This window comes from Bufo gargarizans, chromosome 6 (assembly GCF_014858855.1).
Source record: "Bufo gargarizans isolate SCDJY-AF-19 chromosome 6, ASM1485885v1, whole genome shotgun sequence".
Taxonomy (NCBI): domain Eukaryota; kingdom Metazoa; phylum Chordata; class Amphibia; order Anura; family Bufonidae; genus Bufo; species Bufo gargarizans.
This window is the reverse complement of record NC_058085.1, coordinates 35,319,218-35,346,658: the sequence shown is the minus strand read 5'-3', so window position 1 is coordinate 35,346,658 and position 27,441 is coordinate 35,319,218. Positions and strand designations below refer to the sequence as shown.

At 44.0% G+C, this 27,441-nt stretch overlaps 1 protein-coding gene and 1 long non-coding RNA gene across 2 annotated transcripts; both read left to right on the top strand.

Annotated features, from left to right (window-relative positions):
- Window positions 1-580: 580 nt before the first annotated feature.
- LOC122939947 lies at window positions 581-16,409 on the top strand. The gene is made up of 3 exons (XR_006390211.1): window positions 581-704; window positions 13,130-13,279; window positions 16,361-16,409. It is a non-coding gene; the product is annotated as an uncharacterized LOC122939947 (long non-coding RNA).
- Window positions 16,410-16,937: 528 nt separating this feature from the next.
- LOC122939937 (gastrula zinc finger protein XlCGF7.1-like) lies at window positions 16,938-23,092 on the top strand. Its single transcript, XM_044296163.1, has 2 exons — window positions 16,938-16,994; window positions 20,907-23,092. Exons 1-2 carry the CDS (start codon window positions 16,961-16,963, stop codon window positions 21,815-21,817), a joined length of 945 nt encoding a protein of 314 aa, XP_044152098.1. The 5' UTR covers window positions 16,938-16,960; the 3' UTR covers window positions 21,818-23,092.
- The last annotated feature ends 4,349 nt before the right edge of the window (window positions 23,093-27,441 follow it).

Below are 27,441 nucleotides of genomic sequence, written 5' to 3'. Positions count from 1 at the left end.
GTGCAGAGCTGTGTGTGTATAATGTACAGTGCAGAGCTGTGTGTGTATAATGTACAGTGCAGAACTGTGTGTATAATGTATAGTGCAGAGCTGTGTGTGTATAATGTACAGTGCAGAGCTATGTGTATAATGTACAGTGCAGAGCTATGTGTATAATGTACAGTGCAGAGCTGTGTGTGTATAATGTACAGTGCAGAGCTGTGTGTGTATAATGTTCAGTGCAGAACTGTGTGTGTATAATGTACAGCGCAGAGCTGTGTGTGTATAATGTACAGTGCAGAGCTATGTGTATAATGTACAGTGCAGAGCTGTGTGTGTGTATAATGTACAGTGCAGAGCTGTGTGTGTGTGTATAATGTACAGTGCAGAGCTGTGTGTATAATGTACAGTGCAGAGCTGTGTAGAGCAGTACAGATGTGTTTGTCTCCGGCTCATTAACTGCACACATCTTAATTATCTGCTCACAAGAAAACAGCCTGGAGCCTGACTCCTCCCACATGATCACATGGTCATGACATCATTACAGGTTCTTTACTTCCACCAACAACACAGACTGGAACCTGACTCCTCCCTATTTGGTCACATGGTCATGACAACATCAAAGGTCCTTTAGCCCATTAATCTTTGTCCTGGTACTTCCTAGAGTGTATGGGCCTTGGAGAGGTTTACGTGCTGTCGCTCTGAGACTGAAAAGAAGCAATTAGGTAAGTCTCCTGTATTCGGCGGTGGAGGTAGTTGTGTAGTCACTGCCTGTGTCTGTCAGGATTAGATATAGCTCTCTTGCCTTGCTGCGCTGGAGTCCTAGGTTTCAATCCGACCAAGGATATCGTCTGCGTGGAGTTTGTATGTTCTCCTCGTGTTTTCGTGGGTTTCCTCCTGTTTCTCTGGTTAATTGCAAAAAATAAATAACTAGTTCTTCTTAAAATGCAGCTTCTGCCGACGTCACATTCTTTACCAGATTTCTATGGGTGGGATGTTATTTCCATTGTGCATGGGGCCCCAAATATTCCTGTCCCTGGTGCCTGCTGGAGCTTCTCAGTCTGTCTCATCTGTGCATGCGCCAGAGAGAGGAATAGTTCTTTATTGCTACTCCCGTCACTCTCAGGAGGTCCTTAATAACATCTGATGTTAATCTGTTTTCCTTTAGTCCTAATAGTAGAGCAATAATGGGGTTAGCTCGCAGTATTCTGAGCCTAGGGTGACAGGAGGACGCTAGTTTGTGTCCTCCCTTTACCCTAAGGAGAACTATGCGGAAAAGCCTTAACCCCATAGTTCTCCTTTAGCTTTCGGCATTAGGCCAAAAGTCCAATTTTCAGCCGATATGTTTGGGCGGACGATATATCGGTGCATCGTAGCCAATACCATTTTTTTGGTATAGAATATGAGTACCGGTATTTTTTTTTCCTGGTACTCGCTGATACCAAGTACCAATACTGGTGCTTTTGTACCATAACTATCAGGAAGGCGGGCGGTGGATCATGACCCATTGCCTGGCTTCCTGCTTTCCCGTGAAGACGGCGTTCAAGTGAAAGAACACCGGCTTCAAAGGCAACCTAGCTTCCTGACCAATCAATAAGAGGGACAGCGAGTCATGATTGCAATCTGCTTCGTGATTGGCTAGGAAGCCGGATTCACTTTTTTTGTAGGCAGCGTACCTTCCTGACCAATCGGGAGGACGGGATGCGAGTTATGACATACTGCCCAGCTTGCTGATTGGTTAGGAGGCCAGGCTGCCTAGCAACAAGTGAAGCAGGCTTCCTAGCCAATCAGGAAGCCAGGAAACGGATGATAACCCACCTCCCGGCTTCCTGATTAGAAAGGAAGTCGGCTGTATGCTCCCTTTGCGCTGCCAGTCAGAGGGACACCTCCCTCCGACCGGAAGTTACAATATCGGGAAAGGTATCTGAGCATTTGGGTGAGTACAAGTAATCGCCCAAATGCTCTGTATTGGCAGCGATTTTAGTATCGGTAGTTCAGCGGTACATCTATAGTGCAAATCCATTTTATTGATAGTTGTCATTGAAACGCCTGGGCCTGATGAAGGGAACCCTGCACGGCCCCATAAGCACTTGTCGATTGGACGACAACTATCAATAAAATGGATTTTGCACTAACATGAAATTTGGATGTCTGTATTGGCCGATATGTATTATTGTACATAAAAGATGCCCCCACAAAACATGTCACTGGTTACCTGTGGCATCTTTTTATGGGGGCATGTTTTATGTGCAATACTAACAAGTGCCCCCCCCCCCCCCCCCCATCAATATTTTTTATTAAACACGGTCTTCAAATGTTTTAAATACCTTTTTTACTGACTCCAAGTCCCAGGCAAAGAGAAGAACAAACTGCTGGACTGGAGCAGCTCCACGCGCAGGCTGCCAGAGAACGATTTCTCCCGCGCTCATTCTCTCTGATGTCATTTCCTCTCACTAGCAGAGAGAAGGGGAGGGAGGAGGGAGAGGAGTGTCTAAAGAATGCGCCGCCTGCCCTGCTAGCATCACTCGTCTCACAGCCTGTGAGCATGTGAAGTTTTACGAGACGCTCTTTCTGCATCGTGCCCGCCTGATCTGATGCTTCCACACTGTGTTACTAGCTTGCAGCTCCAGCGATGAAAGTCACCACTGAATGCTGCACAGTCACAGCGGCTCAGCTGATCGCCGCGCCAGCAGTGAGTGACAAGCTCAGCTGATCGTCCGCTGCTGAGTGCTGACTGACGCACGCTGGCCGCTCACCACCAGCTGTCAGGTGAGGGCCGGCTAGCAGCAAGTCTCTGCAGTTTGAAATTAATCCTGTGCCCGGGTCTGAGAAAGGCTCATACCCGGGCACAGGATTACAAACCCGGACTGTCCAGGTCATTCCCGTACAGGTGGAAACCCTAGTACTAGTAAGTGGAAGTTTTAATTTAATCAAATTAATTACAGACCCCTGATCCTATATAAGGATACCTAGCCCCTCCTACCCTGTGGGTTTTATAAAAAAGTAATATACTTAGAATGTGGAGCTTGTGCTACTGTTTGGACTAAGGGAAAACAGATCAACATCATAAATCAACTATTCCCTTATGTCCTAAGCAGCAGCACAATAATTGGTAATTAACAAGCTGTATATCCATAGGGAAGGCCCTCTTGTGTGGTGGAACTCAAATAGACCTCCACAGAGCAGTCTTTTCTGAGAACCATAACTTCAACATACAGTGTGAGCTCCATATTGCTCGCAAAAATCTGATCCCGACTTCATCAGCCCAAGAGGTGGAGCCTCTAAAAGGGGCTTTAATGGAATTAGGCAGATTTAAATTCTAAACAAAGTGGACAAGTCTAATGATAGACATATAATATCCAGGGTAAGTATGGTGGCTCTTAAGATCACTGTTCCTTCTGGAAATTAAGGAATAAATTCTCAACCTTCCTCAGGCTAAATAAATCTAAGGACATTCAAAAAGATCTAGGGAATGGAGATTTTATTCCTCATTAGAGAAAAGCTCATAACAGACACCAGAAGTACAAGACCTGATCACAGTTGACAAGGAACAATCCTTTGGAGTAAAGTCTGATACGTAAAACGTAAAAAAAAAAATACGTAAAAAAAAAAAAAAACTGTCAGGGAGGAATCTGAAGTACAGATCCACTGATAACAAGACTAGGATATCCCCCTTCTCATGACAGATGTCATGGCCAGATGGACATAACCTCTGTAGGCTAGGTCTGTCTGTCGGATCTCATCCAGAGGTTTAAAAGGAGATAATCTTAAAGGGAACCTGTCACCAAGAAAACGGATACTGAACTGTTAATGGTACCTTATAGTGCTGCAGAGTAGTTTCCTAATGCACTCTTTGATTGTTTAGCCGCATCTAGCCTCCTGGAGAAATCGTTGTTTTATTCAGCCGCTGCCCCCTGCTTCAAGTCAGGTTTGAAGTCAAGGGGGCAGCCGCCTAGGTGTCTCGAATGCTGCTATCCCCGCCTCCCGCCGCCTTTATTGACACGCCGGATCTCAGTGCCCGGACCGCCCGCCAGCCTTACATACTGGTGCAGTTACAGAAGATGCCGGGCGCATGCGCAGTAGCGAAACTGAAGCCGGCTGAGTGTACGAGCCGGAGCCGGGATCGCGCTACAGCAGCCCTTTACTGCGCATGTGGGCTGGGAGCGCGGTCCCGGCACTGAGATCCGGCGTGTCAATAAAGGCGGCGGGAGGCGGGGAGAGCAGCATTCGAGACGCCTAGGCCGCTGCCCCCTTGACTTCAAACCTGACTTGAAGCAGGGGGCAGCGGCGTAATAAAACAACGATTTCTCCAGGAGGCTAGATGCGGCTAAACAATCAAAGAGTGCATTAGGAAACTACTCTGCAGCACTATAAGGTACTATTAACAGTTTAGTATCCTTTTTTTTTGTTTTTTTGGTGACAGGTTCCCTTTAAAGCTTTTAGGACTAAGGCCAAGTCCTATTACAACACAGATTGTGAGTATGGACGGCCATATCTTAGCAAACCTTTTAGGAACCTTTTTATAAAGGACTATAGTGACAAGGATAAATTTGCAAAATAGCCAAAATTAAGACCTTTTTAGGTCGATACATTCGAGCCTTTTACAAATTCTTCCTGTATGAAGCCTAAAAGGCTGATAATCTGTGGTTTAGAAATGTCCACTCCTTGAGTAGAATTCAAGCTGAATATGAATCACGTGATCCTTATGTAAGGCCTTTAAGTGGATTGAGACCTGGCTACAACAAGATCTACATGACTATGTCTGAGAGGCCTATAGATTGCTATAGTGGTTGTCCAGTTGAGTCTCTCCAGGTCCTGCCACAGCTCCAGACACACACAATTTGCACTGGGGGAATCTTTAGATATACCTTTGAATCATTTGAATGTGTTGGGAACAAAATAGCTCAGATTGAAAACTAAGATTGTTTCAAGGTCTTCACGACTGAATCAAAGAGGCCTCTAGATAGTAATAGAGGCCAGTCAACCTTCAGGCAGTCAGACTGAACATATTGGCAGAGTTTAGTGCTTTAGACAAACATGATCTGCAGTGGGGGAAGTCTCCATTTATACCCTTGACTCATAGGGAAACATGACCTTTTAGTAGACTGAGACCCAAAGTGTGTCAGGGTCTTTATAACTGTATCAGAAATGCCTCTAGATAGTGATAGAGGCTGAACAACCTTCAGGCTGTCAGACAGAATCTTTCCAGATCTTGCCAGAGTTAAAGGGGTTGTTCCACAAAAAATATTCTACTGTTTTCAAACCAGCACCTAGATCTGAATACTTTTGTAATTGGATGTAATTAAAAATTTAGCATAGCCACTGAGTTATTCAATAAAATGTATCTGTATAGCGCCACCTGCTGTTTGGTCATTTTCGTATTTCTTTGACCTGCTCACTGAGAAGGCCGCACATGCTCAGTTTGATCCTTCAACAACCTCCTGAGTTGTGATAGGGGGAACGGAGACACGCCCCCTTAGCTGCAGCAGAAAAGACACTCTCCTTGAGCTGCCAGCTTGATATAAATCTAGAAGAGCAATAAATGAGGAGATCTCTGGATCCATGTGAGGTACAGGGCTAGTTCTAGCTTTGTTAAAAAGAGATTGTCATGTACTGTATGATGTATATTTTCCCTTTTTACATTATTCATTGGATAGCCCCTTTAAGTGCCCTAGACACCCAGGGTCTGCACTGGGGGAAGTTTCAGTAACACCCTCGACTCATCTGTATGCGTTTGGAACCATGACCTTTATGGCCCAAATGGTATGATGGCTGTACGGTGGCTTGGTGTAGCCTGATTTTCATCAATACCCTAGGTATCGTGGAAACTGGAGGGAAAATATAGGCCAGCCTAAACGTCCAAGTAATGGACAGGGTATCTGCTGCCAACGGACTGTACTGATGACAAAGGGAAAGGAATATTTCCATCTTGGCTCTGAACCTCATTGCCCTGAAATAAATCTCTTATGCTTCCCACATCTTGACAATCCGCTCGAAAATCTCTGTGTTCAGAGACAATTCTCTGGGAACTGCTAGACCAGGGGTCAGCAACCTCCAGCACTCCAGGTGTTGTGAAACTACGTCTCCCATCAAGCACACTTGCTTGGCTGTTCTCTAAACTCCCACACAAGTGGAAGGAGCATACTGGGATTTTTAGATTCACAACAGCGTGAGTGCCGAAGGTTGCTGATCCCTGTGCTAGACCTTGACACGGTTTGTCAGCAGCAATGTTCAGGAAGCCTCAAAAAAAAGTACAGAATACAGATAGGTCAGGTTTAATTCCGTCCATGTCATGATCGTTCCCACTGACTTAAGAAGGGATTCTGATCTGGTGCCACCCTGCTTGTAATGCCCGCTTTCACATGGACTGCTTCCCCCTGAGTTTGTGGGGCAAGTCAGACAGCATCTTCTATAGGTTTAAATTCTTTGAAATTTAATGAGCGAAACCTCTTAAGGGACTCAAAGAACCTGGCTGGATGCCCCTCCAGGTGCTATTCTCAACCTAGTTGAGAAACATTAGTAGTCAACAGAATCCAGATCAGCTGAAAAAACAGAACATGTGTCTCTGAGATGTTTCTACCATCTGAAGGATTGAAAAGCTTGAAATGACCGATTGCACCTATTGTTCAACCCCTCTGGGTTATGTTACCACAGAATAAGGAGGATCTGCTCTCTATATAGAGGTTATAAGGGCCATAAGGCTCAAGAAGCTATCTCTGTAACTGCTTACATGATGCCTAAAAATCCTCAGCTGCCAAGCTGCTTTCCCCAGGACAAGTGTTGAAATAACTGGCCAGAAGCCAGTAATCTAGGTATGGAACCACAGTTCTGTGTTCTTAAGAAGGCAGCTATAGAGGACACCACAGGGGCTGACTGGCAACTTTTGGCCCAGGGGGCAAGTAACACCCAGAGGCCCACTGAGCCCCCCCCCCCCCCCCACACTTTCGTCAGCCATGTAAATTAGAACACCGTAAAACAAAATAAACTAGGCATGCTCCGATATATCGGCCGCCGAAACACATCAGCCGAAAATTGCATTTTTGGTATAATGCCGAAAGTGTCATTTTCTGGCTGATACAGTGCATCCGTGTATTCTCTCCTCCCCGCTGGGCGCTGCTCTGTGTCCCCCCCATGACACTTGATGACTGTATAACATAAACATATTTCATTTGAAAACTTACAGTTACTTGACCCTTGGGGATCTCGGACGCCACTTCCACGCTTTGGCCGGGGGCTCGGCGGAGCTGATGTTGTGTTTTATCCTAATGAGAAAGATTTCATAATAAGGATTTGGAGAAGGGGTCACAGAGCAGGGAGAGGCTGGGGCTGCTACTAGGGGGTCATACCATGGGGGAGTAATAAAGCCCACCATAATGCCCCACCCCCCCAGTAGAAATAATTCTCCTTATAATAGACAGTGCACAAAATACCCCCTTGTAATATCCCCAGTTGAGCTAATGTCCCCATAGTGCCCCCTATAATGTGCCAGTAGCCAGATAGGGCCCCCCTATAATGTGCCAGTAGCCACATAGGGCCCCCCTATAATGTGCCAGTAGCCACATAGGGCCCCCCTATAATGTGCCAGTAGCCATAGCCCCCCCTATAATCTGCCAGTAGCCATAGCCCCCCCCATAATCTGCCAGTAGCCATAGCCCCCCCTATAATCTGCCAGTAGCCATAGCCCCCCCTATAATCTGCCAGTAGCCATAGCCCCCCTATAATCTGCCAGTAGCCATAGGCCCCCCTATAATCTGCCAGTAGCCATAGGCCTCCCATATAATGTGCCAGTAGCCATAGCCCCCCATATAATGTGCAAGTAGCCATAGCCCCCCCCCCCTATAATCTGCCAGTAGCCATTAGCCCCCCTATAATCTGCCAGTAGCCATAGGCCCCCCATAATGTGCCAGTAGCCACATAGGGCCCCCTATAATGTGCCAGTAGCCACATAGGGCCCCCCTATAATGTGCCAGTAGCCACATAGGGCCCCCCTATAATGTGCCAGTAGCCACATAGGGCCCCCCTATAATGTGCCTGTAGCCATATGCCCCCCCATAATGTGCCAGTAGCCATAGGTCCCCTATAATCTGCCAGTAGCCATAGCCCCCCTATAATCTGCCAGTAGCCATAGCCCCCCTATAATCTGCCAGTAGCCATAGCCCCCCCTGTAATCTGCCAGTAGCCATAGGTCCCCCATAATGTGCCAGTAGCCGTAGGTCCCCCATAATGTGCCAGTAGCCATAGGCCCCCCCTATAATCTGCCAGTAGCCATAGGCCCCCCATATAATGTGCCAGTAGCCATAGGCCCCCCTATATTGTGCCAGTAGCCCATAGGCCCCACTATATTGTGCCAGTAGCCCAAAGGCCTCCTATAATCTGCCAGTAGCCCATAGGCCCCCTATAATCTGCCAGTAGCCATAGGCCCCCCCTATAATCTGCCAGTAGCCATAGCCCCCCCTATAATCTGCCAATAGCCATAGCCCCCCCTATAATCTGCCAGTAGCCATAGCCCCCCCCTGTAATCTGCCAGTAGCCATAGGTCCCCCATAATGTGCCAGTAGCCATAGGTCCCCCATAATGTGCCAGTAGCCATAGGCCCCCCTATAATCTGCCAGTAGCCATAGGCCCCCCACTAATGTGCCAGTAGCCAGATAGGGCCCCCCCCCACTAATGTGCCAGGAGTAGCCAGATAGGGGCCCCTCTATAATGTGCCAGGAGTAGCCAGATTGTGCCCCCCTGCCCCCCACCCCCCTCATAAAGTGCCAGCCTAGTAGCCAGATTAGGGGGGGCCCCCCTATAATGTGCCAGGAGTAGCCACTAGCCAGATTGTGCCCCCCTGCCCCCCACCCCCCTCATAAAGTGCCAGCCCAGTAGTAGCCAGATTAGGGGGGCCCCCCTATAATGTGCCAGGAGTAGCCACCACTAGCCAGATTGTGCCCCCTGCCCCCCACCCCCCTCATAAAGTGCCAGCCCAGTAGTAGCCAGATTGGGGGGGGGCCCTATAATGTGCCAGGAGTAGCCACCACTAGCCAGATTGTGCCTCCATGCCCCCCACCCCCCTCATAAAGTGCCAGCCCAGTAGTAGCCAGATTAGGGGGGGGGCCCTATAATGTGCCAGGAGTAGCCACCACTAGCCAGATTGTGCCCCCTGCCCCCCACCCCCCTCATAAAGTGCCAGCCCAGTAGACTACTGGGCTGGCACTTTATGAGGGGGGTGGGGGGCAGGGGGCACAATCTGGCTAGTGGTGGCTACTCCTGGCACATTATAGGGGGGCCCCCCCCTAATCTGGGGGCCCCCCTATAATGTGCCAGGAGTAGCCACCACTAGCCAGATTGTGCCCCCTGCCCCCCACCCCCCTCATAAAGTGCCAGCCCAGTAGTCTACTGGGCTGGCACTTTATGAGGGGGGTGGGGGGCAGGGGGCACAATCTGGCTAGTGGTGGCTACTCCTGGCACATTATAGGGGGGCCCCCCCCTAATCTGGGGGCCCCCCTATAATGTGCCAGGAGTAGCCACCACTAGCCAGATTGTGCCCCCTGCCCCCCACCCCCCTCATAAAGTGCCAGCCCAGTAGTAGCCAGATAGGGACAGAAATAAAGAGAAAAAAAAAAAAGTCAGTCAGACATACTTACCTCCCTGCTTCTCTGGACTCCCGCCTCCAGCCAGCACAGAGATGCAATCACTTTACGGCAGTTAGGCCGCAGGACCGGCGCAGGTGGCGCGATGACGTCATCGCGCCGATGACGTCATCGCGCCGCCTGCGCCGCTCCGGCGCACTGCTCCCCTGCTCCCCGTCTCGTCCCTGGCATAAAGCGTCCCTGACATAAAGCGGCTGTTTATTCCGGCCCGGCCGGCCGTCCGGCCGGCCGGGACAGCAAGCCAGGGAGGCCCGGGGGGCAATTGCCCCCCTGCCCCCCGGCCCAGTCCGCCCCTGGGACACCATCATATAAAAGTACAACTAGCTCAGGAGATACTGAACAGGTGGCATATGAATTGCAGAAGTAGGGCCTAAAATATCCCGAATGACTCTGTCAAGGCTTTATATTCTCTTGGTATTGACTTCAGGAAAATCAGAGGAGATGTTCTACCTCTGTAGAGTATTTATCTACCCTGAAGGACTGCTTTAATGATCTTTATTTCATTTCAGATAGGGTCTCCATTAATATATCAAGATCTGAACCTATGGGTCTATTTGACTCACACCCGAGATCAACTTGCCTGTGGTAATCTTGGCTATAGATTTTTCCAACAGCGTATCTGTTAGGAGCTGGGATCACATCAAACATATTATACCTGGAACTTTAGAAAACTTCCTTTGGACTTTGGAGACATTATAAGCAGAAGCTGCAACCTGAGGGTAGGGTTCAGTTCGGAGGAGTGCCCCACAGACAGGCGTCAAGCTCATAGTTCCATCTCAGCAGGTACAATAGAATACCTGGATAAGGCCTCATTCACACTACCGTATGGCTATTTCAGTGTTTTGCAGTCCACTTTTCACTGATCAGTTTTTCCGTTTTTTGTTTCTGTTGTGTTTCTGTTTTTCCGTATGGCATATACAGTAATTACATAGAAAAAATTGGGCTGGGCATAACATTTTCAATAGATGGTTCCGCAAAAACGGAACGGATATGGAAGACAAACGGATGCATTTCCATATGTGTTCAGTTATTTTTACGGACCCATTGACTTGCGGGCAATAATAGGACATGTTCTATCTTTCAATGGAATGGAAATACGAAAACGGAATGCATACGGAGTACATTCAGGTTTTTTTTTGCGGACCTATTGAAATGAATGGTACCGTATACGGACCGCATAAAAAGGCATGCAAAACGGAAAAAAAAAACGGTAGTGTGAAAGAGGCCTAATTTGGACCCCATTAAGTTGAACTTTACATGCCTGAAGATATGTACTTTGCATTCCAAAGAGGGAAGACACGTTCACCTCAATAAATGATTCACTTTGTGCAGAAGAAAGATCTGGTGAAGTATACACAGAAGAAAACTGAGCAGATAAATTTTTTGTTTTATTCTAAGCACCTGCTGAGTAGAGGTGTAGGTCCTCCATCTGGACCAGAACACAGCACTTGCTGCTTAGTTTCCCACATTAGACTGTTTAGGATTGATAGGCTGTCTGTAGTGAATCTGGACTGATTTGGTTAGTAAGGATCATTTTTCCATCACAGCTTTTTTTCAAAGCTTCAACCACTTTGAAGGCCCCATGCCTTCAAGAGGTGGTGGCCTGATCAACATCCTAGTTGGATATGACCAATTTCTGTTTTATGGTCTTTCCTTAGAATGAATATTCTCTTCTTTATTCTTCTCCCCAGATGAGGAAAGCAGTTTATCCAGAATTTTTCATCGGAATGAGACACGGACTAGGGTTTTTGCACCTGGCAATGCTTTTGAGTTTTCCTGAAAGAAGAGGATTCCTGTCAGCTGGATTTTCAGATCAGTCAGCAATGTAGAGATGGTTCACAGCAAGGTCACAAAGGCAACATTCGGGCACCTTTGTAATTCATAGCCATCAGACAAGGACATATATTAGAATCATTGCAGCAATATTCTTTTATTTGGAATTTGTCTTCCCTCGGACCCTCTCGCCAGGACCTGCTGATGACAATACGTTAATTTAATATGTATAGCAAGAAAGGAAAAATACATATATAATTATACAACCAAGTGAACTGCTCTCAAAGAAGCAATGCAGCCCTATGTTCAGTCTAGACATTGTGAACAGGAGCCAGAGTAGTGAAACTTTATTTCTTCAGTAAAGTACATGGACAGCGTAAAGGATACACAAAGATGGTAAACCAGACCACAGCTGCTATCCACAGCCGCAAATCTTCTGGTCCTCTAGACATGCCCGGACTTTTTATTGATTATTAAAAACAAGGGAATGCCTCCCAACAGGATACATAAAAGATCTATACAGTCATATCAGCAGAGCAACATGAATAATATTTAGATAAATAGATAATGTGGCACCCACTACCCAGTCCTGTATGGATTAGGAGAAAGGTATAAAAACTTGTTGTACCATATATGTGAAACAATTATATTTATTGAATCGCCCCTATAAAAACACTAATAATGAATCCCACATCATGACAAAAATAAATAAACCTATAATGGCATATATAGCTATATTATACCAAAGCCGTGGATAAATGAGAAGAGAATGTTCATACGTAGTAGTAATACATCTAACTTGAGTTCCAGTATGTGAATCCGTTGGTAAATGGCAGTCAAAGAATGTTCTTAAGTAGTTGTAATAAATCAACTTGAGCTCAAGTATAGGAATCTGTTATTTGAATAATTCCTATGAAACTGTTAAGGTAGTTGGAATCTTATGTATCCATAAATGCTTTGCAGCGATCTTATTCAGCGAGAACCATATAGAAAACCACTTATAACGAGTCAGTTTGCAAGTGGTAATTTGTTATATAGTAATAAAAAATAGTACTTTACTACCCCTAGACAACTGTAATATGGAGTACACACTTTCTCTGCTATCTATACCGGTCTGACCTGGAGCACGTCCCTCGTGGTGTCCCTTTGTAAAATGATCTCCTAGTAAGTATGCCTGTGTTCCTCCTAGTTGGATGTAGCAGTGCTCAGGTGGTGTAATTTGATCTTCACTGTTTAATCTTTCGCCGTTCAGTCTTTCATATATTTGCTGTCATGATCATGAACATATTGAAATGTGGATTTCTTAGAGTCGCCAAGGTTTTGTGTCGATCACCAAACGCGTTTCGAAGACCCTATGAATATATGAATAATAATAAACAGAGGAGGGTACATTAAACATAATCATAGACTTAAGACAGTATCTCAACTTCTAAATCAGACTAAGAACTATCCATCTAGTTTTATGATGTAAATCATAGGGACACATCCTCCTTTTTTCTCAGCATAGAAACACACTCAAATTGTTAACTTAATTCAACCCAAAGAGGACCAAAGTACCAGATCACATGATTCAGTGTACTTCCCTTGACAAGCTCTTTAACTCTTCTAATCTACACAAAAAGAGAGAATACATCTACACTTTATTATTATCTCCTCTGACGTCTCCTCTTATTATCTCCAGTAATTGTATTTTACATGGGATTTTGTAGGATTTTACATAGTCTCATCTTCTCTCCATTCAGGTTCCTACAATACAGGATCCGCTCAGTGGAGATCTTCTATATAAGATCCTTCTCCTGATTGACTCGTCAAGGATGGAGAGGGACAGAAACAATATGACGGAGAATATAATAAATTTAACCCTAGAGATCCTCTTCCGACTTACTGGAGAGGTGAGAGATTCTGATGATGTCACATTACATCATCTTATCTATTTTTGTGCATTTTCATACGTATACAATATTATCTAATGACATTATAACCAAAATGAATGCTCATCTCATTGCCTTTAAGAATAATATCAGCCTGAACCAAAGTTCTATTATGTGGCTGAGGAAGCCAAGATCAACTGTGGCAAGTTCAGTTTATATAAAAATAATTGTGAACATGAACGGACATTGTATTTAAAAGTTATTACTAAAGATATTGATTATCTATGAGGAGTAAACTAGCTTCCTCAGACATGTCTGTCTGAAGGGAACAAGGTTGTTTCATGGATAAGCCATGACGTGATAAGGATTCATATCCTTGAGGCACACCTGCTGTATAAGGTTAAATTTATATATTCATAATTATATTATATATATTTCTGTATGGTATATTCAGTTTACAACATATTTTAATCAATAATTCATATAATGTGTTATCTATGTGTAACAATGTATCTATTTATATATATATATATATATATATATATATATATGTTATACCATGTATTTATCATTTAGAAGGTACAGAAACATTGAAGTAGGTTTATGTTAATTGGATTTCTGAGAAGAGTAAATGTTATTTCAAAACAATAGTTAATAATGGATGTAGATGTGAAATGTACAAGTTCCGATGCCAAGCATCAAAGCCGTTATTTAAAATTTTCATCAAGTCAACCTATATTTCAATAAGATAGGAGAAGACAGCCAACTCCAGCAAGTCCAGGATATAGGTAATTAGAAATGTCAGGAAAAGACCTTCCTCAATGATGTATATTAAAAAGGTTAAGGAGGTCATGTGAAGGTATTTATTAGATATTTAGTTTTAAATATTTAAAAGTTGTGATGTTTATCTGCAGTACCACAGTACCATCTGGAGGCAGATGGATAATATTATATTATTTTATCATTTGTTCTATGCCATATTAGGAGTTAACATGACATCATTGTATTATTAGTAGGGGTGCACCGAAATTCCGGCGGCCGAAAATGGGCCTAATCCATTTCGGCCGATATTGGTACATATCGGCAGAAAATCAGCGGGGAGGGACTGGGAGGAGGAGCTGGGGGCCGGTGCGTTCACTGTGCTCCGGCCCCCAGCTCCAGTAGTTATAAAATGTGTACAATTAATAAGGATTCTATTCATGAGGCCCCCTCTGCAGTAGAACATTCAATATAGCCACATCCTACTCACAGGGCTGTTATCTTAATGCTGGCCGGCCGGGCAGACGAGCGGCAGCGTCACGACTGACGTCACATGTCTGCGCCGCCTCCTTCATTCAGAAAGTAGGCCGGGCACATGACGTCAGTCGTGACGCTGCCGCTCGTCTGCCCGGCCAGCATTAAGATAACAGCCCTGTGAGTAGGATGTGGCTATATTGAATGTTCTACTGCAGAGGGGGCCTCATGAATAGAATCCTTATTAATTGTACACATTTTATAACTAGTCTGTACTGGAGCGGCAATGGGGGGGGGGTCTGTGGATGGCACTGTTATGGGGTGGGTGGGGGTCTGTGGATGGCACTGTTATGGGGTGGGTGGGGGTCTGTGAATGGCACTGTTATGGGGTGGGTGGGGGTCTGTGGATGGCACTGTAATGGGGTGGGGGGGTCTGTGGATGGCACTGTTATGGGGTGGGTGGGGGTCTGTGGATGGCACTGTTATGAGGTGGGGGGGGTCTGTGGATGGCACTGTTATGAGATGGGGGGGGTCTGTGGATGGCACTGTTATGGGGTGGGTGGGGGTCTGTGGATGGCACTGTTATGGGGTGGGTGGGGGTCTGTGGATGGCACTGTTATGAGGTGGGGGGGTCTGTGGATGGCACTGTTATGGGGTGGGGGGTCTGTGGATGGCATTGTTATAAAATCATTAAAAAAAAGTATTTTAAAAGTATTTGGGCAAAAAGGCAGTTTCGGTTTCAGTTTTCGGTCAAGGGCATCCTGAATTTTCGGTTTCGGACCAGAATTTTCATTTCGGTGCACCCCTATTAGCATGCAAATACACCCACCTTACCTGATTGGGAATCCCTAATCTAAAGGGAATCATTCTTAGATAAGGGGGGGGGGGGAATAATTACTCGTGTACAGAGCATTAGGAGAGATCCATTGATTGATCCATCCATCCATTCATTTAATCAAAAAAGAAAACTTTACCAAAAGAAACTTGGAATTTTTTTGGGATTACTAGGAAAGTTCTTAAGAAATGGTCCCATCTGAACTCTGTCTACCTTTTGACCTGGTAACGTATATTTTGTTTACTACTCGTGATATTAATAAGATATTTCTCTTGGTATATTGCCAAGAGTTCCCATACTGTGGGATTATATAGTGTTAGGCGCCTCCATAATGCTGATTATTCTCTTAGCAAAGATGCATATTGTTAATGGAAGATCTGACATTATTTGAAATGAGGACTAAAACTCTTGGAAAGTTATTTTTCATAGTCTGATTGCCGAGCTGAATATTTTATGATATTAATATCATATATTTTTGATTGGTCATAGGAAAACAGAGTCAAGGGATAACAGTTATTTTCCTGTATAATCCGTGTTTTATTGTTATAGCCTGTTTGATAAACAGAAGATCCTAAGTTTCTCTTGGTATATGAGTCTGTTTGTTAAAAGTATGACACTGGTCGTCATAAATCACTAAGTCACACTGTGTTGATCAGATAGGGGTGTGTTAGCACCACCGTGTGGTACATTTTGGGTATTATTTTGTAACTTCATTTGTTTTGCAATTGTATTGATTTTATATCCTTTGTTTTATAATAAACGATTATATATTTTGCATATACAATTGTTCCTTGGTTTCACTGCTTGCACAAATCAAATTAAGATACTTGATAAAAAGAACTTAGAGGCGTGTTTATGTCCGCCCGAAGGATAATATAATTTTTATGGGTTTTTTTTATCCTCTCTTTTATATGAAGATTCTTTTTATATAGAAGATATGACACTATGTTATTAACAGATGGACATGACAGGAGAGGTGAGGGACTCTGGAGATGTATGGAGTGATATTTATTACTTTGTCTCTCCATAACCAGGACTACACAGTAGTGAAGAAGACCTCTAGTGAGCGCTGTCAGGACCCTGTGTCTGAAGGATGGGGAAGAACCCTGAGCCCAATCACGGGGCCTCCACCTCACCCCCTGATACTATGAGGAAATCAATAGAGAGAAGATCCTAGAACTCACCAACAAGATGATTGAGCTGCTGACTGGAGAGGTGACACTGCTGGGACATTATACAGGAACGCTATGAAGGGATCTGGGTGATGACTGTATCATTGTGTTGAGAATAAATCAAAAATAAAACTGCAGCACTCGCCAGTCTTCAATTCATGCTGGTTTATTCACCAAAAGCAATTTTTGGTGAATAAACCAGCATGAATTGAGGATCGGCGAGTGCTGCAGTTTTATTTTTGATTAATTCTGGGTGATTTGGGGACGCTACAGACTGGTATCCAACATTGTGGGCACCACCACCATAGAGACTTTTTTCTATAGATTCGTAAGTGCTGCAACTTTTTTTTTTTTGTATCATTGTGTTGTCAGGTTCCTATAAGGTGTCAGGATGTCACCATCTATTTCTCCATGGAGGAGTGGGAGTATTTAGAAGGACACAAAGATCTGTACAAGGACATCATGATGGAGGATCACCAGCCCCTCACATCACCAGGTAATAGACATGACTAAATACACACGTCTTCTAATTATTTGTATGTAAGGAATTAATTCAATCAATGTTTCTGTTCTTATAACCGGTAATCACTTTGTTCTATTGTTGATCGGCACACAATCTGGGCCGAAATCATGTACCATAAAAGGACCTTAACTTCCTGGTGCTCCAAAACGTTACCCTAAGACTAGTGATGATCGAGCACCAAAGTGTTTGGGTGCTCTGGCCGAACACATCGACCAAACACCCGAATATAATGGAAGTCAATGGGAGAACCCGAGCATTAAACCAGGCACCCCCTGCTCTGAAGAGGGGAGGGTGCCTGGTTCATAGGAAAAGGTCAGAAATTGATGGAAAAACCACCAAAATGGTTCAGGAACAGCATGAAGAGGATGTCTTGAAGCATCTTGGACTCCCAGGTCGCTGCTGGGAACAATGTTGTCCGCGTAGTACGCCACTTTTACAGACTGACAATAATACGATCAAAACCTAAAAATGTCGCCACTCTAATATTTTGTTGGACCGCCTTTAGCTTTGATTACGGCACGCATTCGCTGTGGCATTGTTTCGATAAGCTTCTGCATCACAAGATTTATTTCCATCCAGTGTTGCATTAATTTTTCACCAAGATCTTGCATTGATGATGGTAGAGTCTGACTGCTGCACAAAGCAACAGCCAGCACATTCCAAAGATTCTCAATGGGGTTAAGGTCTGGACTCGCCCGAAGAATCCTGGCATTGTCATCTTGGAAAATGCCTGTGCCATCAGGGAAGAAAAAATCCATTGATGAAGTAACCTGGTCATTCAGTATGTTCAGGTAGTCCGCTGACCTCATTCTTGGAGCACATACTGTTGCTAAACCTAGAACTGACCAACTGCAGCAACCACAGATCATAGCACTGCCACCACAGGCTTGTACAGTAGGCACTAGGCATGATGGGTGCATCACTTCACCTGCCTCTCTTCTTACCCTGTTGCTCCCATCACTCTGGAACAGGGTAAATCTGGACTCATCAGACTACATGACCTTCTTCCATTGCTCCAGAGTCTAATTTTCATGCTCCCTAGCAAATTGAAGCCTTTTTTTCTGGTTTGCCTCATTGATTAGTGTTTTTCTTACGGCTAGACAGCTGTTCAGTCCCAATCCCTTGAGTTCCCTTCGCATTGTGCGTGTGGAAATGCTTTTACTTCCACTATTAAACATAGCCCTGAGATCTACTGTTGGTTTTCTTCAATTTTATTTCACCAAACGTTTGAGTGATCGCCGATCACGATCATTCAGGATTCTTTTTTTCCCGCCACATTTCTTCCTCGAATACGATGGGTCCCCACTATCCTTCAAGTTTTTAATAATGCGTTGGACAGTTCTTAACCCAATTTTAGTAGTTTCTGCAATCTCCTTAGATGTTTTCTCTGCTTGATGCATGCCAATGATTTAAACCCTTCTCAAACAGACTAACATCTTTTCCACGACCACGAGATGTGTCTTTCGACATGGTTGTTTAAGAAATGAGAAGCAACTCCTTGCACCATTTGGGGTTAAATTACTTGTTGCTAGCTGAAAGATAATCACCCATGCAGTAATTATCCAATAGGAGGCTCATACCTAATTGCTTAGTTAAATCCAGGTGGCGACTTTCTTTTGGGACAGGCAGTGTATATAGCAGAACTTGGCTGTAAATAACTTCTTTATGTGTTTTGGACGGCCTGTAGGTGTATGGTAGGTTGGTGTTTGCATGATCTTCTTCTTTATATACACTCCTCAATATTATAATTGCAACTCCAAGAAGGAAAAGTCGTGGAATTATAAAAATCACAGGATCAATTGATACTTTAATGATATAAAATGATAAAAATGGAAACAAAACTTATTGATTTATTCAGCATCGAGTATGGATGTGATGTTACAGGGCTGAGATTCAGTCCTCTTTTGATATTTAAATTGGACACATGGTTGAGTGAGTAACATCACACTGCCATGTGGTTCTATAGTCATGACTCCGCCCCTTCCTGTGCTTACATCACAGGTACAATGAATTGGGGGAGGCAGGTGTTAATATACCTAGCCACTGGGGCATTCCTGGGGCAGACCAGCTTCCTGTGGGGTCTTAGATGGAGGAAGTGGGACCATCTTACATGCTAAGGCTAAATATCTTTTGTCTATATTGTTAGACTATAGGCCAGTTACATGGTGAATGTATACTGATATGACCATGATATTGAAAGTATTTGTATATATTGTAGTACATTGTAGTTAAGTAAAGGTGTCTTTTATGTTATATCTACAAGAGTTGTGTGTTTATTCCTGGTGATACCAAGGCAACATACTGTAGCTGAGGTATAAACTGAGAACAATCCCACGAGCTAGGGGGGAAAAGGGGAATATTGACCGTTGTCATCTGATAATTGGTAGTATTCTACTCTTTTTAAACCAGTAATGTCAGATATTGGTGTTGATAACAATTATTTATATTAATAGCAATATCTATCCTTTTTCACGTGACGTGCAGAAATACACATGCTTACACACCTTGCCATGCTATCAGTGATGATATTAATAATGTTCTGCCACTCTGAATGCACTTGAGCACAAAAGTCATCAAGATCCACTGCTGATGGCTCCCTTTGCAATTGCCGAAGATTCTTTACGCTGCAATCTGCAAGTTTTTCCCCCGTTCACGTCAGGTCTAAAAAAAGTGGGCGAGGAAAGGGGACGGGACGGTTTTAGATGTAGAAAATGGTCTAAATCTATGCCAGCTAGGAAGCTGTCTTACATTTAGAAGTGGCAGAGGATCCACCAAATTTAAGTAGAGGCCAGTGCTTCTACATAACTTTAGCGGATCCACCACCAGTGCAGGGTCTTATTAAGAACAGCGACTAAAACGCCGGTTTTAATTGCACCTTCTCGTAGTGGACCTAAGGCTGAGAGGTTGCAGAGAATGTGTGTCCTGCTGGTAGCTGAATGCGTGCTTTACAATGTGTTTTAGAATGTTTTCTACTCGGCCAGAGATATTCCTGTTACTGTCCCAATATCAGAAATTATTGGTCTCCCTGTATCATCCTGTTTAACTAGTTTAGGTAACATGTAGAAGGTGTCTACTTTGGGATCATCTGGTCTAGTAGAGTGGATCACATGGGGTTAAAACCATTTATGATATGTATATGTTCCTCTGTATATTGTTTAGGGGGGTCTCATTTAAGCTGGGTGTAGACACTTGTGTTTTGAGAATTGTCGGTGTGCTTCCTGGATCTAATCTGATGGAGTTCCTTATACATAGACCTCTTAGATAAAGCGATACGTCGCCTTCAGCTCGTTCAAAACTGCAGCTAGGTTAATAACCAAACCGCCTCGACAAGCTATCATAACCCTAATCGTTCTCTTACTGCACCGGCTGAAATGCAGAATAACTTTTGAAATTTGCTTGCTGAACTTTAAATCCCAGAACAGCTTAGGTGAGTTTCATACTAGCGCTTGTACATCCGGCAGGATCTCTCTGTATTCCGACGTTGATGTAAAGTATAGTGTTCCCGTCCAGCCCTATTAACTATAATGAGGACCGGTGGTTATTCAGCTGCAACCCGGCAAATATGCTGAGACTAGGCTAGACAAAAACTGCTGCGTTAATGGGGGCGGACGACAATGCTGTAGCTTCCGGCAATGCCAGAGTACAAATAGAACCAGCAGGCTGTTCCCATGCAATCTTTTAGCCATTTACAGTTCCATTATTGCCAGTTGTTGAGAACAAGCATTCATACGTAGGTTTGTGTTCCAGATAATCAACCCATATGCAAGGGACTTTAGTTGATAACTGAATTTTGGTATATGCTTGTCAAAATTTTTATATGGAAGCCATGAAATATAATTTTAGGTTATCTTATTCAAAAATAATAATCAGTTTTATTCTTGGCAGGTGACGGCACCAGAAGCTCAGAGAGAAACCTGATATCTTCACATTTTAAATCAAATAATCTTGGGATAAGAGAAGATGCATATAAAGAGCTCCGATATATCTCCGATATAACCGCAGCCTTTCACAGCAAAGATCCATTATATGTTCCTTTTTACCAGATCCAATTTTCTGAACAAAACAAAAATCACAGAAAGGGTGTTGAACCTCAAAACGCTCAAACAGGGGAGAAGCCGTTCGCATGTCCGGAATGTGGGAGAGGTTTCAAGCACAAATCATCTCTTGTTGGGCATCAGAGAATTCACACAGGGGAGAAGCCATTTTCATGCTCAGAGTGTGAGAAAAGTTTTAAGCTCAGAGCAGATCTTGTTAACCACCAGAGAACACACACAGGGGAGAAGCCATTTTTATGTTCAGAATGTGGCAAATGTTTTTCTTTCAGAAAAGCTCTTGCTGTACATAAGAGAACTCACACAGGAGAGAAGCCATATCTATGTCCTGAATGTGGGAAAAGGTATATCGACAGTTCACATCTTATTAGGCATCGGAGAATACACACGGGAAAGAAGCCATTTTCATGTTCAGAATGTGTAAAACATTTTGATTGTAGAGCAGAGCTTATAACTCATGAGAGAACTCACACAGGGGAGAGGCCATTTTCATGTTTAGAATGTGGCAAGTGTTTTACTTCAAAAAAAAGTCTTGTTTTACATCAAAAGATTCACACAGGGAGAAAAACATTTTCATGTTCTGGGTGTGACAAATGTTTTAAGTCCAAATCCAGTCTTGTTAAACATGAGAGACGTCACACAGGGGAGAAGCCATATTCATGTTCAGAATGTGGAAACAGTTTTCATGACAAATCACATCTTATTAGACATCAAAAAATTCACACAGTGGAGAAGCCATTTTAATGTTCAAATTGTGGGAAATATTTCCACCAGAAAACAATCTTGTTATACATACGTAAGAGCAGCGATGCCCAACCACCAGGCTTTGGGTACCAGGCCGAAGGGGTGTTGGAGTTGAACGGGAACGTCATAAGCTTAAGGCCACTATGCTTTATCAAGACCGCTTGCGTCGGGTCACAGGTAGTATGACAACATCATCATGCCACCAGAGACTCAGCGAAGGAGTTCGCAATGACTTTCACGACCCTCTGTACTGTGACGCCGATCTTAATAAAGCCAGAGTTATGAAAAGGCGCTGGCCTCTTCATAACTTTGGCGGATCCTCCGCCAGTTCTAAATGTAAGATCTTTTTCTACGTCTAAAACAGGCATAGAAAATGCTAAATGCGACAGGCCCGTCCCCGCCCACCCAGCACCCACTTATTTAGACCTGGTGTGAGCCGGGAAAAGGCATATTTCAGATTTTTTGAAGAGGCCACTATATAAGGGTCATTATATATAAAGAGGCTACTACTGGGAAATATTATATGTAAAGATGGCAGTACTGGGGAGTTATATAAAGACTGGCGCTTTTTGCGTACTCCTCATCATAAATTAAGCGCATCCTCCTGCAGTCCGTGTGCCTAACCAGAAATCTACAACAGCTGTGTCTGGCCACACGCCCTTCATCCCTTCTCTACAGAGAAATGGGTGTCCGCTCGCACGTGCAGCGGGAGTAATAGCCGGCGGGTCTCCGCTGTTTCAAACAGCAGAGACCCATGGCTAATTACCGCAACCGGCAATAATGCCGATCGCAGTAATGAAAGCCTTTAGTTGCCATGATCAAATGAGATCATGGCATCTAACAGGTGAAAAACCTGGAAGCGCAAGTTTTTTACCTTTTATCCTCTGCTGCCAATGAGGTTGCCAGTAATTGACTTCAATGCTTTAGGTCTCTCTGAAGAAAACAAGGGCATTGAAGCTGCAATTATTATTTTGGCCACCAGGTGGCAGGCCAACATAAGAAATCAGCAATTCTGAGCAATAAATTGATGTAAAAAAATCCATGATTGTTCAGAATTAAAAAAAAAAAATTGGATTTTGTATGCTCAAATATGAGCTTCAAAATCATAACAAAAAGTAAAAATAACCTTAATCACTTGACATCCGGACCATTTACTCCCTTCCTGACAGAGCCTAATTTTGCAAATCTGACATGTGTCACTTTATGTGGTAATAGCTTTAGAACGCTTTAACTTATCCAAGTCATTCTGAGAATGTTTTCTCGTGACACATTGTACTTCATGACAGTGGTAAATTTGTGTCAATATATTTACCTTTATTTATAAAATAATCCAAAATTTACCAAAAGATTTGAAAAATTCACAATTTTCAACAGTGATACCTCATAAAATATTTATTACATAACATTCCCCATATGTCTACTTTATGTTGGCATCATTTTGTAAAAGTCATTTAATTTTTTTAGGACGTTAGAAGGCTTAGAATTTTAGAAGCAATTCTTAAAAAAAAAATGTAAGAAAATTTTCAAAACCAGTTGTCACGGAAGTAAGGGAAGAGTGCAGCCCTGGACTCCACCTGCACCTTTGTCCCTACCTACTTGCATGACCTTTCCTATCTGACGGCATAAAACTTGGCGGCAGTCCCTAGCTTAAATACGTGCATGGGCCTAAAAGCAAAGGGAAAACCGTGAACAGGTCAGGGAAGCAAAAGTCAAAAACCAGGAGGTCACACAGTACACAGGGAAAAACACAATAGCAAGGTCAAAAACAAAGCCGAGGTCGGAAGCCAAGAGGTCATGTCAAATACAAATGGAGGTAGCGAGCAGGGCCGTCTTTGCCAAGGGGCAAAAGGGGCAGCTTCCCCGGGCCCAGTTGCTCCTGGGGGGCCCAAGGCAGCTGCCTCTTGAGCCCTGCTAGCTACTGCCCCGGGTGTCAAGCTGTCTGTGTACTTTAACGTTGTGATCTAGGACCTTAGATTACATGATCACCATGTGACCAGTAACCTAGCAATTACTGGTCACATGGCTATGAGGTCATCACAGGTCCTAGCAGGAGTGTTGCAGAAGTTAACAGTGGAGCTTTTTTGTGTGAAGATTACATCAGAAAAAGGTGACAGGGGCTGTTATGTTAATATACTGTAAACTACTGTATAGTGGGGGGCTGTATATTGTGTGGGACTGTATACTGTGTGGTGGGCTGTATACTGTGGGGGGGGCCTTATACTGTGTGGTGGGCTGTATACTGTGTGGTGGGGCTGTATACTGTGTGGGGGGCTGTATACTGTGGGGGGGCCTGTATAGTGTGGGGGGCTGTATACTGTGGGGGGGCCTGTATAGTGTGGGGGGCTGTATATTGTGGAGTGCTATACTGCTGTACTGTATACTGTGGGGGTCTGTATACTGTGAGTGCGGTATAGTGTGGAGTGCTATACTGCTGTACTGTATAGTGTGGGGGGCTGTATCGTGTATAGTTTGGGGTGCTGTATACAGTGAGGTGTTGTATACTGTGAGGTGTTGTATACTGTGAGGTGTTGTATACTGTGGGGTGCTGTATACTGTGGGTTGCTATACTGCTCTACTATATACTGTGGGGTACTGTATAGTTTGGGGTGCTATACTGCATACTGTGTGGTGCTGTATACTATAGGGTGCTATACTGCATACTGTGGGGTGCTGGGGTGCACTGTAACACTAGGGTGAGCCGAGCCCTGGTCTCCTTCCTGCAGAGTGGTGCCCACTTCCAGCCTGAGCCCAGCTGCCCAGAACACTGATCCTGAGCCGCTGGAGTCTTCAGAACTGGAAGTATTTACAGTCATTCACTGTACTCTACCAGATGTGTGGATTTTTTGTATGTGTGTTGTGGTGGAGGGCGTGATTGCCTGCTAAGGTGTGGGAAGGCGGGATCCAGGGGGCCCAAGTAAATTTTTGCCCAGGGTCCAATCAATATTAAAAACGGCCCTGGTAACGAGGTCGAGGTAAAAAACAAAGCCGAGGTCAAAACAAGCAAGGTCTCAATATATAAACAAAGCTAGTGAGAGTAATTAGACCAATCACATGCAACCTATGACCAGCAGGCTGCCTGTTTAAATAGCAGGAACAAGTGAGTCACGTGAGGTCCAGCCCAAACCATCTGAGCGCCGATTACTCACGATCAGCGCTCAGTTCACACGTCAGCTAGGAGGACGCCGGACGCGCTGAGGAGGCGTGCGCAGCTGGGTCCTCCTCGTCCCCTGGTCTCCATGGAGATGAGGACACCAGCCACGTCTTTGCTCCTGCACAGAGGCGGAATGCCGGCAGTGCAGGAAGGAGGAAGAAGAGTACCCCCCTTCCACGAGGGGCCACAGGACCCACAATCACCGGAGTGGGTTTTTCCGGGTGAGTTAGATGGAATTTTCTCACCAACCTCGCAGCATGCATCCTACTACCCGGTACCCAAGACCTCGCCTCAGGACCTAAACCCCTCGAATAGACCAAATATTGAAGAGAATTCCGGACCTTTCTAACATCAACAATCCAAGAAATCTCAAATTCTAGTTGACCGGCAACCTCCACTGGTGACAGAGATTCCTGTGTAGATACAGACGACACATACTTTTTGAGTAAAGATTTGTGAAACATATTATAAATACGAAAAGAGTCAGGCTATCGTAACTCAAAAGACACAGGATTAATAATGTTAATAATCTCATATGGTCCAATAAAGCATGGTGCAAACTTATTGGAATGTACCTTCAAGGACAAATTCTTGATGGATAACCAAACTTTATCACCTAACCCAAAATATACTCTGCATTAGTTTTTTTAATCTCTTGGGCTTTTTTCAGGTTTGACTGAACCTGGGCCCAAACTGTGCACTGTTCTTTAGCTACCAGATCAGCTTCCGGAATTTGTGAGGAAGACGGCGAAAACTATCTAAAACGCGGATAGAAACTAAGATTACAAAAAAAGGAGACATACCAATAGATGAGTTCACCTGGTTGTTAATGGCAAATTCAGCCAGGGGCAGATGTTTCACCCACAGCTGTTGGTTGTTAGAGACATAGCACCTCAGATACTGCTCCAGAGACTGGTTCAAACGTTCAGTTTGACCGTTGGTTTCCAGATGAAAGGCCGAAGAAAAAGCCAAAGAGATGTTACATTTATGACAATAGGCCCTCCAAAACCTAAAAACAAATTGAATACCTCTATCCAAAACCACATTCTCTGGAATTCCATGTAACCGTATAACATGATCAATACTAAATCTGTCCACAACTACCCATATCACCGACTTACCCTCAGACACCGGTAGGTCAGTGATAAAGTCCATGGAGATATGGGACCAAGGTATACTAGGAATGGGCAGTCGTTGTAACTCCCCCACCGGACGAGAAGTGTCTTGGACCTGGCACAAACCTCACATGAAGACGCATATAAGTGGACATCTCTAGACAAAGTAGGCCACCAATAAAACCTGGAGACGAGTTCCTTGGTGGCATTAATACCCGGATGTCCACTAAACACTGAATTATGGCACTCGCCCAACAGTCGGAGACGTAAATGACCCGGGACAAATAACTTATCTGTAGAAGATTGTACCGGGGCCAAGTGTTGCCCCGCAGTTATTTTGGTCGTCAGATCGGAGGAGATTAAAGCCATAATGATACCTGCTGATAATATTGATTCTGGTGGAGTATCGGGAGATTGAAAAGCAAAAAAACTGTGGGATAAGGCGTCTGCTGTGATATTTTTACTTCCTGGCCTGAAAGTAATAAAAAAATTTAAACGTGCAAAGAACAACGCCCACCTAGCCTGTCTGGGATTCAAACGCTTAGCAGACTCCAAAAACATCAAATTGTTATGACTGGTAAGTACAGTGACCTGATGGTGAGCCCACTCCAAAAAATGGCACCATTCCTCAAAGGCCCATTTAATAGCAAAAATTCTCAGTTCTCAATATTATAATTTCTCTCAGTAGGAGAAAATTTACAAGAGAAAATTGCACAGGGCCTAAAATTAGTGAGAGTTGCTGGCCCCTGGGAGAGTACTGTTCTTACCCCATCCTCGGAGGCATCGACCTCGAATATATAAAAGGCCTCTCTTGGTCTGGTTGGACCAATATTGGGGCGTTAACAAAACACCTCTTGAGTGCTTTGAAAGCTTAAATGGCTTCCGGTGACCAATTTAGTAACTCTGCCCCCTTCCTAGTTAGAAAAAGATGGCCAACTGGTGGGAGTGGAAACAATGTCCACCCAACAAAACCATAGGTCACCTATGCAAATATCTCGGTATCAGCTCCCGAGTGAAACTAGCAAATAAAACCATATAATAATACCATATAAAAATATGATTTTTATTAGAACATGATTAAAATATAATATTTTTATTATTTTTTATAGTATGCCGTTTAAAAAATGAAGGAGAGTGACAGAGAAAGCGCCATCCTGGCTCTGCACACATATCAAAAATGAAATATAATAATTAATAATAAACATATCCAGATGTGATGTAATTACCAACTATTAGAAAATAGTACATATAAGAAAAATATGGAAAATGTAAGGTGAGTCTCAGTCAAAATGTCTGCACGGCTAAAGGATAAGGGATTGCATGCATGTGCTATCATGTCCAAACTGGAGGCAATCCAC